Genomic DNA, 12,387 nt, shown 5'->3' with positions numbered 1-12,387 from the left:
GAGCCCCCATCAGTGAAGTAGGATCCGCGGTTACTGGAGAAATGAGCTTAGTAAACCAGCGTTAGAGTCTGGTTTCTCTTCAGATAGAATAAATCTTTCGCCTTTTACTAAAGATTTCCGTGAAGAGAACTAAGTCTGAATGTTCCACAAACTTTTTGAGGCCTTGCTTTGGCAGGGCTAGTGTCTGATGTTGTAATAAAAGACATGATCTTTCTGAAATAACCCATCTTCCTGCCGCTTTCAACATGCCATTATTCCTCTTAACCTACAAGGTTTAGTATTATAAGAAGCTTATAGGCTAAGGTTTTATTGGTTTTCTACCTGAACTGTTCTGATTAACCTACACAGTTTTAGTATTATAAGTAAGAAGCTTATAAAGTTTTATTGGTTTTCTGCCTGAGCTGTTCTAGTAAAATGTCATAAATTTATGTCAAATGAATTTCCACTGATGAAGTGTTGACTTGCCAGTTGCCACTCACGTCAGAAACATTGGCTAAAACAACTGAACCGTTCCCCTTCCCTCCCCTATGTAATGAAGAATCTAAAATGTTGAAAACATGTATCCTAAGTGATGGCCCTGAAGCCCCACTCAAAGGTCCTGTATTCAGTTCCAAGTTGGAAAGCATGTGGTGGTCTGATGCCAGATCGTCCAGAATCCCCAGTGCATGATGTCATAGCCACGAGAGGAACCTTAAATGCATGGTAGTGGTACCAGCTCCTAAAGGACAAAGAGCCTCCTGAAACTTCACCCAGCCCAGCAAACAGGCTGGTGTGAACTGGTTTCTACTGCTTGCCTAATAAACGTCTATATGTGTGATCAAATTTAGCTGGAGAACGGCCTTCATACAACCCACGAGCAAAATTATAATGGACTAACTAACCCTCACCAACGTGAACCTTTCAGCAGATACTGTGATCCTGCAAGTGGCTTCAGTCAGTTCCCCACACAAAGACACCGCCCTTCACATCTCCCACGGGCCCATGATCTCACTTTTATCCTGCAGCTGCTTCTAATTTCTTTTTAACAGAGACTTATCAACTGTCATGTCATGATTTTAAAAGGTAATAACCTTTTAAAGAATGGTGACAGGCATCACTTTTAGGGAAGGTACTGGGAAAAGGAAGGGTTTCCCCTCCTCCACCCTCCCCCATGTCTCTCCCCAAATTTCAGCTCTAAGCCGCTGCTGAACTCTGCTCCTTCTACTCTCAGAATCCTATCTGTTGGAGCACTTACATAGGATGTGTTGTGTAAACAACCTCCTCTACCCTGAGGGACTGTTCTTGACAATAAAAGTGCCCAAATGCAGAGTCCACATTCCAGAAGGGACGAGTTAGCCTCCAAGGGTCCCAGTCAGAAATCCAGTTCCAGACATGGCTACAATTCAACTGATTTCAATATTGGTATTGAAAGCTGCACCTGAGAATTTATTGGCATTAAGGATGTTAGAAAGAAGTAATGTACAAATGAAGGAAGTGGTGTTCAACATGGGCAGTGGGTGAGAAATTTTCTCAGCCTCCAATAACCTCATAAGGGTGAGGCATCAGAATCCCTGGAGCAGGCACCCAGAGCTTCAGAGAAAACAGCCCTCCTTCTAGCACCCCCTGTGCTTCTATGTCCCTTTACTTCATAAGGTTCCATTCCCCCTGTCAGACTAGCAGGGTGTCTGCTCCAGCCCAGAGTAGAACTGCCTCAGCCTCAGATGAATCCTTCCTGCAGGGTGCTTGTTGGAGAACCTACAGACAGAGAACAGGTTCAGTGGCAGATTTTGTACCTGCCACTGAAGAAATAAGTAATAAGTGTTTGCACATGTGGCAGAATTCAGATCTGAACTCTTTCCCTACGACGTATCACTTGGTAGTGAGGTTACAGGAAAGGAAGATATTTAACTCCTACCCACGTCCAACTACCAGAAGCTAATAAGAGTAAAACCAAAGAATCTGACTTTTGTTCAACAATCAGACAGACTCGGGTCAGTTCAAAACACTATCCTCCTGTTCAAGGCTCAGCTCAGATCCACCTCCTCTGGGGAGCCTTCCCCGGTCATTCCAAGGTTGGAAACTCACATGGCAATTTTGGGCTATACCAACCAGGGACACTCATAAAAATGGAAACACTTTGTTCAGTGAAATGCCGATTTTCAGGAAGGACACACAAACAGGGTCAGTTGTCCTGGCTGTGTACACCTGCTATCTCTTCAGCTTGACAGATGCTGCTGCCCTTAGTTAAATAATTAGAGCATCATCCCTATTAAAGCCACATGGCAGCCTGGCATTCTCAGATGGAGTATTAGCTTCTTGAGGAGAGAAGCTATGCTTCTTACTTCCCTTAATCCACAGCACCTATAGAAAAGCAGTTGATTAGCAAAGAATTACTTGTAAACTGACCGGCCTGTGGCTGAGAAATGTCTCACTGCTCCAAACCTATATCATCACCTCAAGGTTTTACTAAGTAGTCATGGGGAACCTCTCTCTCTCTCAATCTGTTTCTTTTTCTCCCTTCTCTCCCTCCATACGTGTACATGCACACATACACACACCTGATTTTTTAGTCCTGCAGGGCTAAACCCTTGGTTCTAATTTCACCTTATCTTCTCCGGGCTCCTTCAAGAAACTTTATAACAAAATAAACAATATTTGGCAGGACTTCCCTGGTGGCGCAGTGGTAAGAATACGCCTGCCAATGCAGGGGACACAGGTTTGATCCTTGGTCCAGGAAGGTCCCACATGCCGCGGAGTAACTAAGCCCGTGTGCCACAACTACTGAATCCTGCGCGACTACAGCCCGTACTCTGCAACGAGAAGCCACCGCAATGAGAAGACCGTGCACCGCAACAAAGAGTAGCGCCCGCTCGCCGCAACTAGAGAAAGCCCGCGTGCAGCAACGAAGACCCAACGCAGACAAAAATCGATCAATCAATCATTAATTAATTTTTTTTTAAAAAAAACAATATTTTGCATGAGTTAGTAGATATAAAAGAGAGAGAAGGGCCAAGCAGGGGCCTTAGTGATTGAGCTAATAAGCAAATTTGATGCTTATCCATCTGCATTACAGACCCTATTTTCACATAAGGCAGAGAGCTTCCCTTTCCTGTGCTCCCCAGGAAATCACTACTGCCTCACTTTTCCCCCCGCCTAGTTGCAAATCTCCTACATATCAGGAAGGACATCCAGCAGGGATGAGACTAGACAAGAGACAGCGTACTGGCAGGTTAAGAGCAGGAGTTCTTCATGTAAACGAGAGGGAATCAAGCCCAACGTGTGCTCAAGAACCTTCCCTCCATTACTAGTCTGCGGGCTTCTTGCTCCCACCATTTGGAGACTCCTCAGCCCACACCCTCTCTGCCTGGAGAGGCTGGAACAGGACACAAGAATCTCCCTCTGCTGAGCAGCCCCTCTGTGAAGGGGCAAAGCTGCATCCAATCCTCTGTTAATAAGGACGGGCTGAAAATTCACACAAACAACCAAACCACACGTTCACCTGTTCCCATCAGATGGAGGAAGGCAGACACGACCAGAACACCGCAATCATCTTGGAAGAGCTACGGCTGAATGAAAATGAGGTAAGGCCTACACTCTCTAAACCTGCCAGAGTTGAGACACGTGAAACAAAGCAAACATCGCCAGGGGGCCAATGATCCTTCACAGTAAGTGCCCAACCAGACAGCCATGTCCACCTTAACCCAACCGCCACTACTGAATGCCTGCTCCAGTGAGGCAGGGATGAAAGATCCTCTTACACCTAAAACAGGTAACTGCTCTATAACAGGCTCGGGGAGGAGTCCTGGGAATGGAGCTCATAGGAGGGAGGAATCAATGCCAACAGGGGGAGGAGCCGGGGAGAGAGGCGTCAGGAAAGGTTTCACGTGGGCTGTTCCTTGAGCCGCAGGGAAGTGTGCCCAGTCTGCGTGAGGATGACGGGGAGGAAACCTCAAGGCATCCTTGGGGAATGGCAGACGATCCTGTTATTTCGTAGCACGTGGTTACTACATGGAGATGAGGCTGCTAAAACGAGGTAGGGCCAGTGGACAAACGGGGCTGAATGTCAGCCACCGAGTCTGGACTTCATACTGTAAGAAATGGGGAGGGACATTATGAGATATACATTCCAGGACGTTAAGTCCAGGGATGCACAAACCTTGAGTGGGGGAGATCGGGGGAGGCGGGCAAGGTAGAGAAATGCCAAGGCTCCTCAAAGAGTCCTCAGAAGAAATGGCAATGGCCCCAACCCCTTCAGTAGCCGTCCCTTGCCTTCTGAATAAAGTCCAGGCTCCACCTATAGCACCCAATGGCCTTTATGATCCAGCCCCTGTCTATCCTGTATCATCCCTTGCTCTCACTCAACCTCCCAGCCAAACTGAAGGACTCTCTCAAATCCAGTCCTTAGGGCCGCTGCCCCCTTCACCCATCCTTCCCCAGTACCTCAGCTCTAATTTCTGTGAGTCTGGGTTACAGGCACCTTCTGTTTCTGCATGCCCCGTGAATAGCTGCATCACTTACCTCACTGTCTCAGCATCAGTGTCGCCTGAATTCAGGGCCCAGTGAGGACAGAGCCTGGAAGGTCACAGCCCCCCAGCACCCAGCCTAGAAGCCTCTCACACAGCAGCCACTCAATGAATATTTGTTAAATGATTCAACATAGAGCTTGCTGAGGGTGTTTTTTTTGAAGTATCAAAATGCAGAGGAATTTATAAATAAGTTGAATATTAAAATCTTTATAGGTAAAATCTGAGTAGCTAAAAATTTTATCTTTACTTTAGAAACGACCTCTTCTCTCTTAACATTCAAAGACATAAGTGATCAAGCTTCCCTTCTCTGATCTTATCTTCTCTTTCTAACCTTCTTGGCAGGCACTGAAAATTCCTCTCTGATTCTACTTCTCAAAGAACGTCTCATTCACAAGTGGGCCCCAATTTCAGAACTGTCACAGGAAGAGATGTCCTCAGGAAAGAAATGAGTAATTGATTACACGTAAAATTCTTCATAATGCATTAGGCTTTTGAGAGCTCCTTTCAGTAGCAATCCATCCCCTTCTAGATTTAAACGTTTCTCTGTAGAACATTATCTCCTTGCCAGACAGGGGGAATCAACAAATCTTAGCTCTAAAGCAAGGACGTCACCATCCATGGAAGGACAAAATAATGACCACAGAAGCATGGACTGAGGATCCATTCTGTACCAACCACATACATGCTGGGTGTTTTATCATCATCTCTTTCTCCACAATAAGCCCTCCCGTTCCCATATTCCAAAACATAAAACTAAGGCTCAAATGAGGTGAATGATTTTCCAAAATGGAGCAAACTGCATTTTGAACTCAAGTCCATCCAACTCCACACCTGTGCTCTTTCCATTATAACAACTATCTTGAATCATAAATAAAAATAGGGGCTTCCCTGGTGGCGCAGTGGTTGAGAGTCCGCCTGCCGATGCAGGGGACATGGGTTCGTGCCCCGGTCCGGGAAGATCCCCCATGCCGCAGAGCGGCTGCGCCCGTGAGCCATGGCCGCTGAGCCTGTGCGTCCGGAGCCTGTGCTCCGCAACGGGAGAGGCCACAACAGTGAGAGGCCCGCGTACCGCAAAAAAAAAAAAAAAGAAATAAAAGGAAAACAAATTCATGATAATACAACCCAACATGGAGCGTCATTCATGTCAGTTTGATTCAGAACCTACTATCTAGAAATATCAAGCAAGGAACATGGCCACTAAAAAGTTTCCTTCATGTTCTTGGGACATCTAGCAAAAACACTAGGCAAGACAAAAGGGAACCACCAAACACCGAGACAGATGGCCAGAACTGGAAAGGCATCGGGCTCGACCTGTCCCTGGCCACACACAGGTTCCCAGCGCAGGACTGCTCCAAGAGGCCACTGGAGCCCACGCGGGGAGGCACTTTCAAGCCTGGAAAAAGATACATCGCGAAACAGCATGCAAACGTCACAGCATACCTAACCCGAACACTCCTTGAGAGCTACATCTACACAATCTCCCCCACCACAACTGGCGTCTCTCGGCAGAAACAAGCAGCTTTACACCAAAGGAATGATAAGACCCAAAGGTATTCCTGATTTGGGCTATAATCCTCCCTACCATCATCGGCAACCGGAGGACTGTGGTCAGACCCAGCAACCTTTCACTGTCCTAAGGGAAGCTTCCCCTTGAGTCACCATCACCCTGATACATTCGTCTCCTTTCCAACCACACTGAGCCCCTCTGGAAGAGCATCTTCTCTACAGATGACCTTGCCAAATCCCACCCATTCTGTGGAGCTCAGCTGAAGGTCTGCCCCCAGAAGCAGTGTGGGATTGCTTGTGCCCACGGTGGTCTCTCCCTGCTCTGACTGTCAACACTGTCCCACTCGGCATTCATGTACATGCCAATCAAGGTGAACTTAGGACTGATGCATTTTACGCCAATGTTGCCACCTGGCACAGTGTTACTGTCTCCTGCAGTTAAATTCAGCAAAATACTCACCTACTCTGTCCCAGGCACTGAACATACAGGACTCATTAAATCCCAGCCCTGCCCCTGTGAGATTCACAGTCTGGTGGAGGATGGATACTACAAGATAACACTGTACAAATATATTTATCATGATAGGGTACAAGATTCAATCCAAAGCATGACTACACATCACCCTGTTCATCTCCTTCAGATCATTTAGCTCAATCTGTGGCTGTTAACGTTTATTCATTTACTTACTGTTGGTCTGTCCCCACTAGGAGACACTGGGACAGGAAGTTTGTCTGTCTGGTTCACTACTATGTCCCTAGCACTCCACATGGACTTGGGCGCAGAAACACATGCGTTAAAAGCTGTATTTGTGGAAGGAGATAAGAAGAGAAGCAGAGAAGTGTCAGGAACTATGCGCATTAAAAAGCCCAAGTTAAAGGTCCACGCAATGCTTCCATGACAGGAGACACCTGGGCTCAGATGTGAAGTGTGAGTGAGGACCAGATAGGGAAGAGGTGGAGCACGATCCAGAGGAGGAAACAGGATGAGCAAAGGTAAGAAATGGCCAAGTCAGCATGACGAAGCCCTTAAATACGACTGCAGGCCAGCCGTTCTCAAAGAGAGGCGGTTTTGTCCTTAGGGGGCATGTGGTGACGCCTGGAGACATTCGTGACTGTCATGACTTGGTGCTACTGGCACCTACGAGGTGGAGTCCAGGGATGCTGCTGAACACCCTACAATGTACAAAACAGGCCCCCAAACAAAGGAGGTCAGCAGTGCTGAGGTTTAGTGACATTTAAAGGATGGACTGGTCGGAGGACATAAAAGCTTCCTTCTAAAGTTCACAATTTCTACTCATGCCTAATGTCACCTTTTGATTAGAATTTAGACCAGAATAGCGTTTGCTTGCCACCTCCCATAACCTCCAAAGGAAATACTCAGAACCTATTAGGCTTCTGTTTTAGCTGCAATAAGACTTTCAGCAGACATCCATGAACCTCCTGTCACTACATATGGCCCCGGGTCTATTTTATGATCTTCACCAAGGACACAGAATCAATTTCCTTCATCTGTTGGCTATCCACCCTGGCTCACCATTTTCCCTCTAAATTCTAGGACTCCAAACTACTCATCCCCTATGCAGGGTAATGAGATACAGAAAGATGAGGACAAGAGGTGCTCAACACCATCAGATGAATGGATGGAAGGATGATCAGCAGGACAGAGGAACAGAGATTTTTCAGAATAGAAAAAGTCCTTGGAGCTTTTATCTGAGCCTTGTGCACTGTTCCACAAAGGCAGGGTCGACCTAAACGTCGACATCCACTGCCTGTGCCCATCACCCCAGGGGGCTGTCATGGGGAATGCACAGAAGAGGTCATGTCCCCAGGATTCTGAAGCTTTGGCAGGGAGTCAAGCAGCTGAACGTGATGGGGTGGTGGGAGCTGGGAAGTCAGCGAAGACAAAGCCCCTTTGTCTAGAAGTAGCAACACCCAGCAGGGCTGAGCCTGCAACAATGAAATCCATGGGAGCTCCAAACCTGTCAGGGCCTGATCCTCGTTCAGCTTCTCATACTGCCTCACAGTTGCTTCTCTTCAGCGAAAAGTCTCTTAGTCTAAAATGAGTTTGCTTATTTTTGCCCCTGGCAAACAATTCAGTATTATCTGAAATGCCTGAGTTATGACTCTAAAATTTTTTTTTAAATCACCATTTTTTTTCTGTTGTAAGAGATCCAATAGCAGTATATTTCTAAAGAGTAGATCCCAGACACTCACAAGGGCTATCTGCTGTTGTAACCAGAGCAGGACCCAATGGGGCCTTCCCAGGACAAACCCCCCCCCCGCCCACTGTCCTCCGCCTGTCTCGTCTGCAGAAAAACTGTAATCAAAGAGTAAGTTTAATCAGAGAAGTGAGAAAATGCAAAAGCAAAGGAAAAAGTCAAACAAGGCAAAACAATAATAGCTTAGCCATTAAACAAAGTCAAGGACCTTTAGTTTCTCCTCAGGGGCTATAGATATATTCTGAGCCATATCCTTTGAGCTGTTTTGCAGATACTGAACCCCCACCAGGTGGAAGAAGTTAACTAGATGCTGCCCACAAGCACGTAGACCCCAGACCAATCAGCACCAGAAGGTTGGTGATGTTGACTCCTGGTTGCCTCACCACCAACCAAGAATGTCCATGAGCTGATGATGCACCTTGCAACTCTCTCCTCAACACATAGCCCCTTCCTCTTTTCCCTATATAATTTCTGAACAAAACTTGGGGAGTTGGTTCTTTGGGACATGAGTCCACCTTCTCGCCAGGATTGACAGCTACCTCAATAAAGCTACCTTTCCTTTTACCCAACACTTATCTCTCAGTATTGGATTCCTGAGCGATGAGCAGCTAAACCTGAGTTCTGTAACACTGTGACAACTCAAGTTCCACTGTGACATAAAGCTTCCCAAATTTCCTCATCTCTGAAGTGGGCACATTACACATCTTACGAATAATCCTAAAAAGGGCTTATTTAAATCAGAAACATTTACAAATGGATTCGATGTACGAAAATTAAATTTATATCCAACTTTTCACGGAAATGTCTGGTGGGCAGAACAACTGGGAAGAGCATCATGCAGGGCAGGACATTCTTCCCAGCCCCAGACAAACATGAACCATGTATTTAATATGGTGGCTCTGTACAGAGCCAGAGCTGGAAGAAAAGGGACAGGTTACCCTAGAAAATCAAATGGAAATGGAAGCCAGTTTTCTTCAATTCTAAGTAAGATCTGTAACTCTCAAAGTAGGAAGATATCAATACAGGCAGTACCCAGTTTGGAAACGAACTGTCTTCCAAAGTTCATTTGTAAGTCAGGTGCTCCGAACCTGGAGTGCAAGCATCTTTCTATGCTCCAAGCCAACCAACAAAAGCTGATTAAACTTACAATATACCTGGCACACTACACACTTAGAGCAAAAATAGTAAAAAGCAATGGTGTGATATCATTTTTTTAAACATATCCAAATGCCTAGAAAAACAAATACACAGCTCCTCACTAGGGTTGACCTGAACCCAAACTATGAGCTGAAGCTGGATGTCATGTGATCCAAGTCATTACTGAAATGGGGTCCTGGAAAACTGAAAGGGGAAGAATAAGAAAAACTCCAGACTCAAGAGGAAAGGAGTTCTGGTGGGACACAGAAAGTAGTCTAACATCTTGCAATCAAAAGAGGAGGGTCTGGTACCTACCCATGACATACTCTGAAGAACAGAAGTGCTAACCGTCACCACTAGGAGAGCAACAGCGGCCACCCTGCCAGCGATCTAAGCAGGCACAATGAGCTGCAGTGGAGGATAAATGGCCCACTGCCACCCGGAACCAGGGAGCAGAGGGGCGGGGGATTCCCAGCATGCTCTGCAGGGTGTGGACGGCCAGGGGCAGTAGAGGCAGGAAGGAAACAGTTCCACAGTTGCCATGAGTTGGTATAGGGAGTGTCCAGGAGCCACATTTGACTCCAATAGCTATGGCTAGGTCAGGAAGGAACTTCCTAAACTTTACAAAAGTGAAATCTGCATGAACCGATAAGGTTACCGATCCACATCTCTAGTATTTTGAGAGGAGAACATGGGATGAGATAAAGACAAAGCACGGGAATGCCTTTCTCTACACGGCACACTCGCACCTTTTACAGCAGGAAAGGTACTTAATGTCCAGTCGTTGCTGAGTACTATGGCTGGGTCAACGCCAAATACAAAAGTGATGCAAAACACTGAAACCGGGTTTGAAAATGGAAAAGGTTTATCACTGATCCACTCTGTACCTTCTTTAATCCTCCAAATAAAGTGTCAGTGTCCAGGTCAAATTCTTGGTCCAGTTCCTCTTCATGTTCTGACAAGAAAAACAGTGTGCATTAGTCACGAATCCAAATGAAACTGGGCTTGGTGTAACAGGAGAGGTACCAAAGGAAACTGGAATACGTCCTGGAAAAGCTGCCCGTGGACTGAGCTACAGGCATGGAAACATGTCACACTCCTTCATTTCTGTGACCTCATTTCCTGGAAATACATGGTGGGGCTGATGGAAATGTCCCTTTAATTTGTCATAAGGGTCACAAAAGGAGAGGGATTAAGCGCAAAAGCTTCCAGCACAAGGAAGCACAGGAGGGATGAGGGCAAATGCCCCGCTTGTACAGATGGTGAAAAAAATTTTTAAACAGACCATGCCACAAAATGATGGTGATCATAGCCCTGTGATATAAAGCTAACAAGATTATTGATGGAATTGTATAATGGTAATATATGTGCTTATAAGTAAACAGTACAATTGATTTAAAACAAAAAATATTTTAAAATCTTATTCAAATACTTCCTAAGGGTGAACAATAACCAGGCGCGGTGTGAAATAGTAGGAGTAACGCAGAACACGATTGGCAAGACTTTTGCTCTCCTGGGACTTACTGTACACTGGATGAGAGAGACAAACAAATAATAAGAAATTACAATGGTGCTGAAGAATGCCATGATATGGGAGGTAAGGAGTGCTGTGGGGGTTGAGTCTGGGGTGTCTATTTGATGTCAATAGGCAGCTGGATGGGCATGGACAGAGCTCAAAACAGCGCCTCAGTTGGAGGTAAAGACTTAGGAGTCCCCAGGGTAGTAATGAAGCCTCCAGAATGACTGAGATCACCCAAAAGGGCACAGACTGCATAGACATAGACAAGAAAAGAAAAATCCAGTGCTCATCGGACCAACAAACATACAAAAAACACAGAGGACCACAAAGGAGCTACCCAGAAAGATCAAAGGAAAACCAGGAGAGAGTGCGTCACTAAAACATAATCGTGAAATGATGCTGGTTTCAGAGTAGGATCAAAGGGCAGATTTACACACACTAGATGCAAACAGCACCCCCAGCCTCAAACCCCAGGCAACACTGCCCCCAGGAAAAGCATAAAAGGGAGGCTCATCGAGTCCTGGGGCCCAGTGTGCCACAGGGCGCAACTCCAGGTCACATTCACACTGAATTTCTTAAGGTCCAGGAGGTGCTGTGGCTGTGTGTGATTGCCCTGGTCCTTTCTGTTACAGCTGCACACAGGCCACGTTGTGTGTGTGTGTGTGTGTGTGTGTGTGTGTGTTCGTGTCTGTGTGTGTGCGCTGTGCTGTACACAGACTCAAGTTCCAAGGGAACAGCCCACAAACAAGCAGCAAGCTATTATAATCCAACAAAGTAACAGGTCTCTCTGAACACTAACAAAAACAAGGGGGGAACCTCTCTGCTTTCCTGCCTCCTCTGTTTTGGCTTCACTTTCCTACAAAGTGCAACCTCCAGAAACAACAGAATTATGCAGAATTGAAACAAGGCAAAAACGTGAGTGCTTCTTTTTTAAAAGGGTACATTCCAAAGCCGTGAAGTTTACAAGCTAAGCAGCTGACTCCCCCAAATTAGGACACATCTCCCTCTAGTGGGAAAGAGGAATCGTATGCAGACATGAGAATTAAGATGAAATCCTGTCTGGCGCTGTCCAGTGGAAATACTATCTGAGACACATTTATAATTTTAAAGTTTCTAGTAGCCACACTTTAAAAAAATAATTTTTCAAAGTGAAATTAATTTTAGAATATTTTATTTACCCTAATATGTCCAAACATCATTTCAACATGGAATCAATATTAAACAATTATTAATGAGTTATTTTACATTCCTTTTTCTTACTAATTCTTCAAAATTCCATGGACACATTATCCTTACAGCACATCTCAATTTGAAGTGGCCACATTTCAAGAGCTCATTAGCCACGTGCGGCTATAGCAATGGACAGTATGGTTCTACACCAAAACCCTCCCTCAGCTTTTGGAGAATTCCTACCAATCACCCTTCTCGGATTTCTTGACACAAACAAATGCTGTATGATGTACATTTAAATTACAACTTAGATCCTTTCATGATACTTTGG

The 12,387-nt window shown here is 45.7% G+C and overlaps 1 protein-coding gene across 8 annotated transcripts in view; it reads right to left on the bottom strand.

Moving 5' to 3' along the window:
- The window catches only part of HHAT (hedgehog acyltransferase), a 365,509-nt gene that overhangs the window by 327,426 nt on the left and 25,696 nt on the right, over positions 1 to 12,387 (bottom strand). For 7 of the 8 annotated variants that reach the window (XM_079945495.1, XM_079945494.1, XM_079945500.1 and 4 more), the window contains exon 3: positions 10,255 to 10,322. The exons of the other annotated variant lie outside the window; for it this stretch is intronic. In XM_079945495.1, the coding sequence (XP_079801621.1) occupies positions 10,255 to 10,322 (68 nt within the window). The remainder of the gene's footprint in view (positions 1 to 10,254; positions 10,323 to 12,387) is intronic. 8 annotated transcript variants of the gene reach the window in all.

This window comes from Stenella coeruleoalba, assembly GCF_951394435.1.
Source record: "Stenella coeruleoalba genome assembly, chromosome: 1".
Taxonomy (NCBI): Eukaryota; Metazoa; Chordata; class Mammalia; order Artiodactyla; family Delphinidae; genus Stenella; species Stenella coeruleoalba.
Note: the sequence above shows the minus strand (reverse complement) of the source record. Positions and strands in the feature narration are given on the sequence as shown.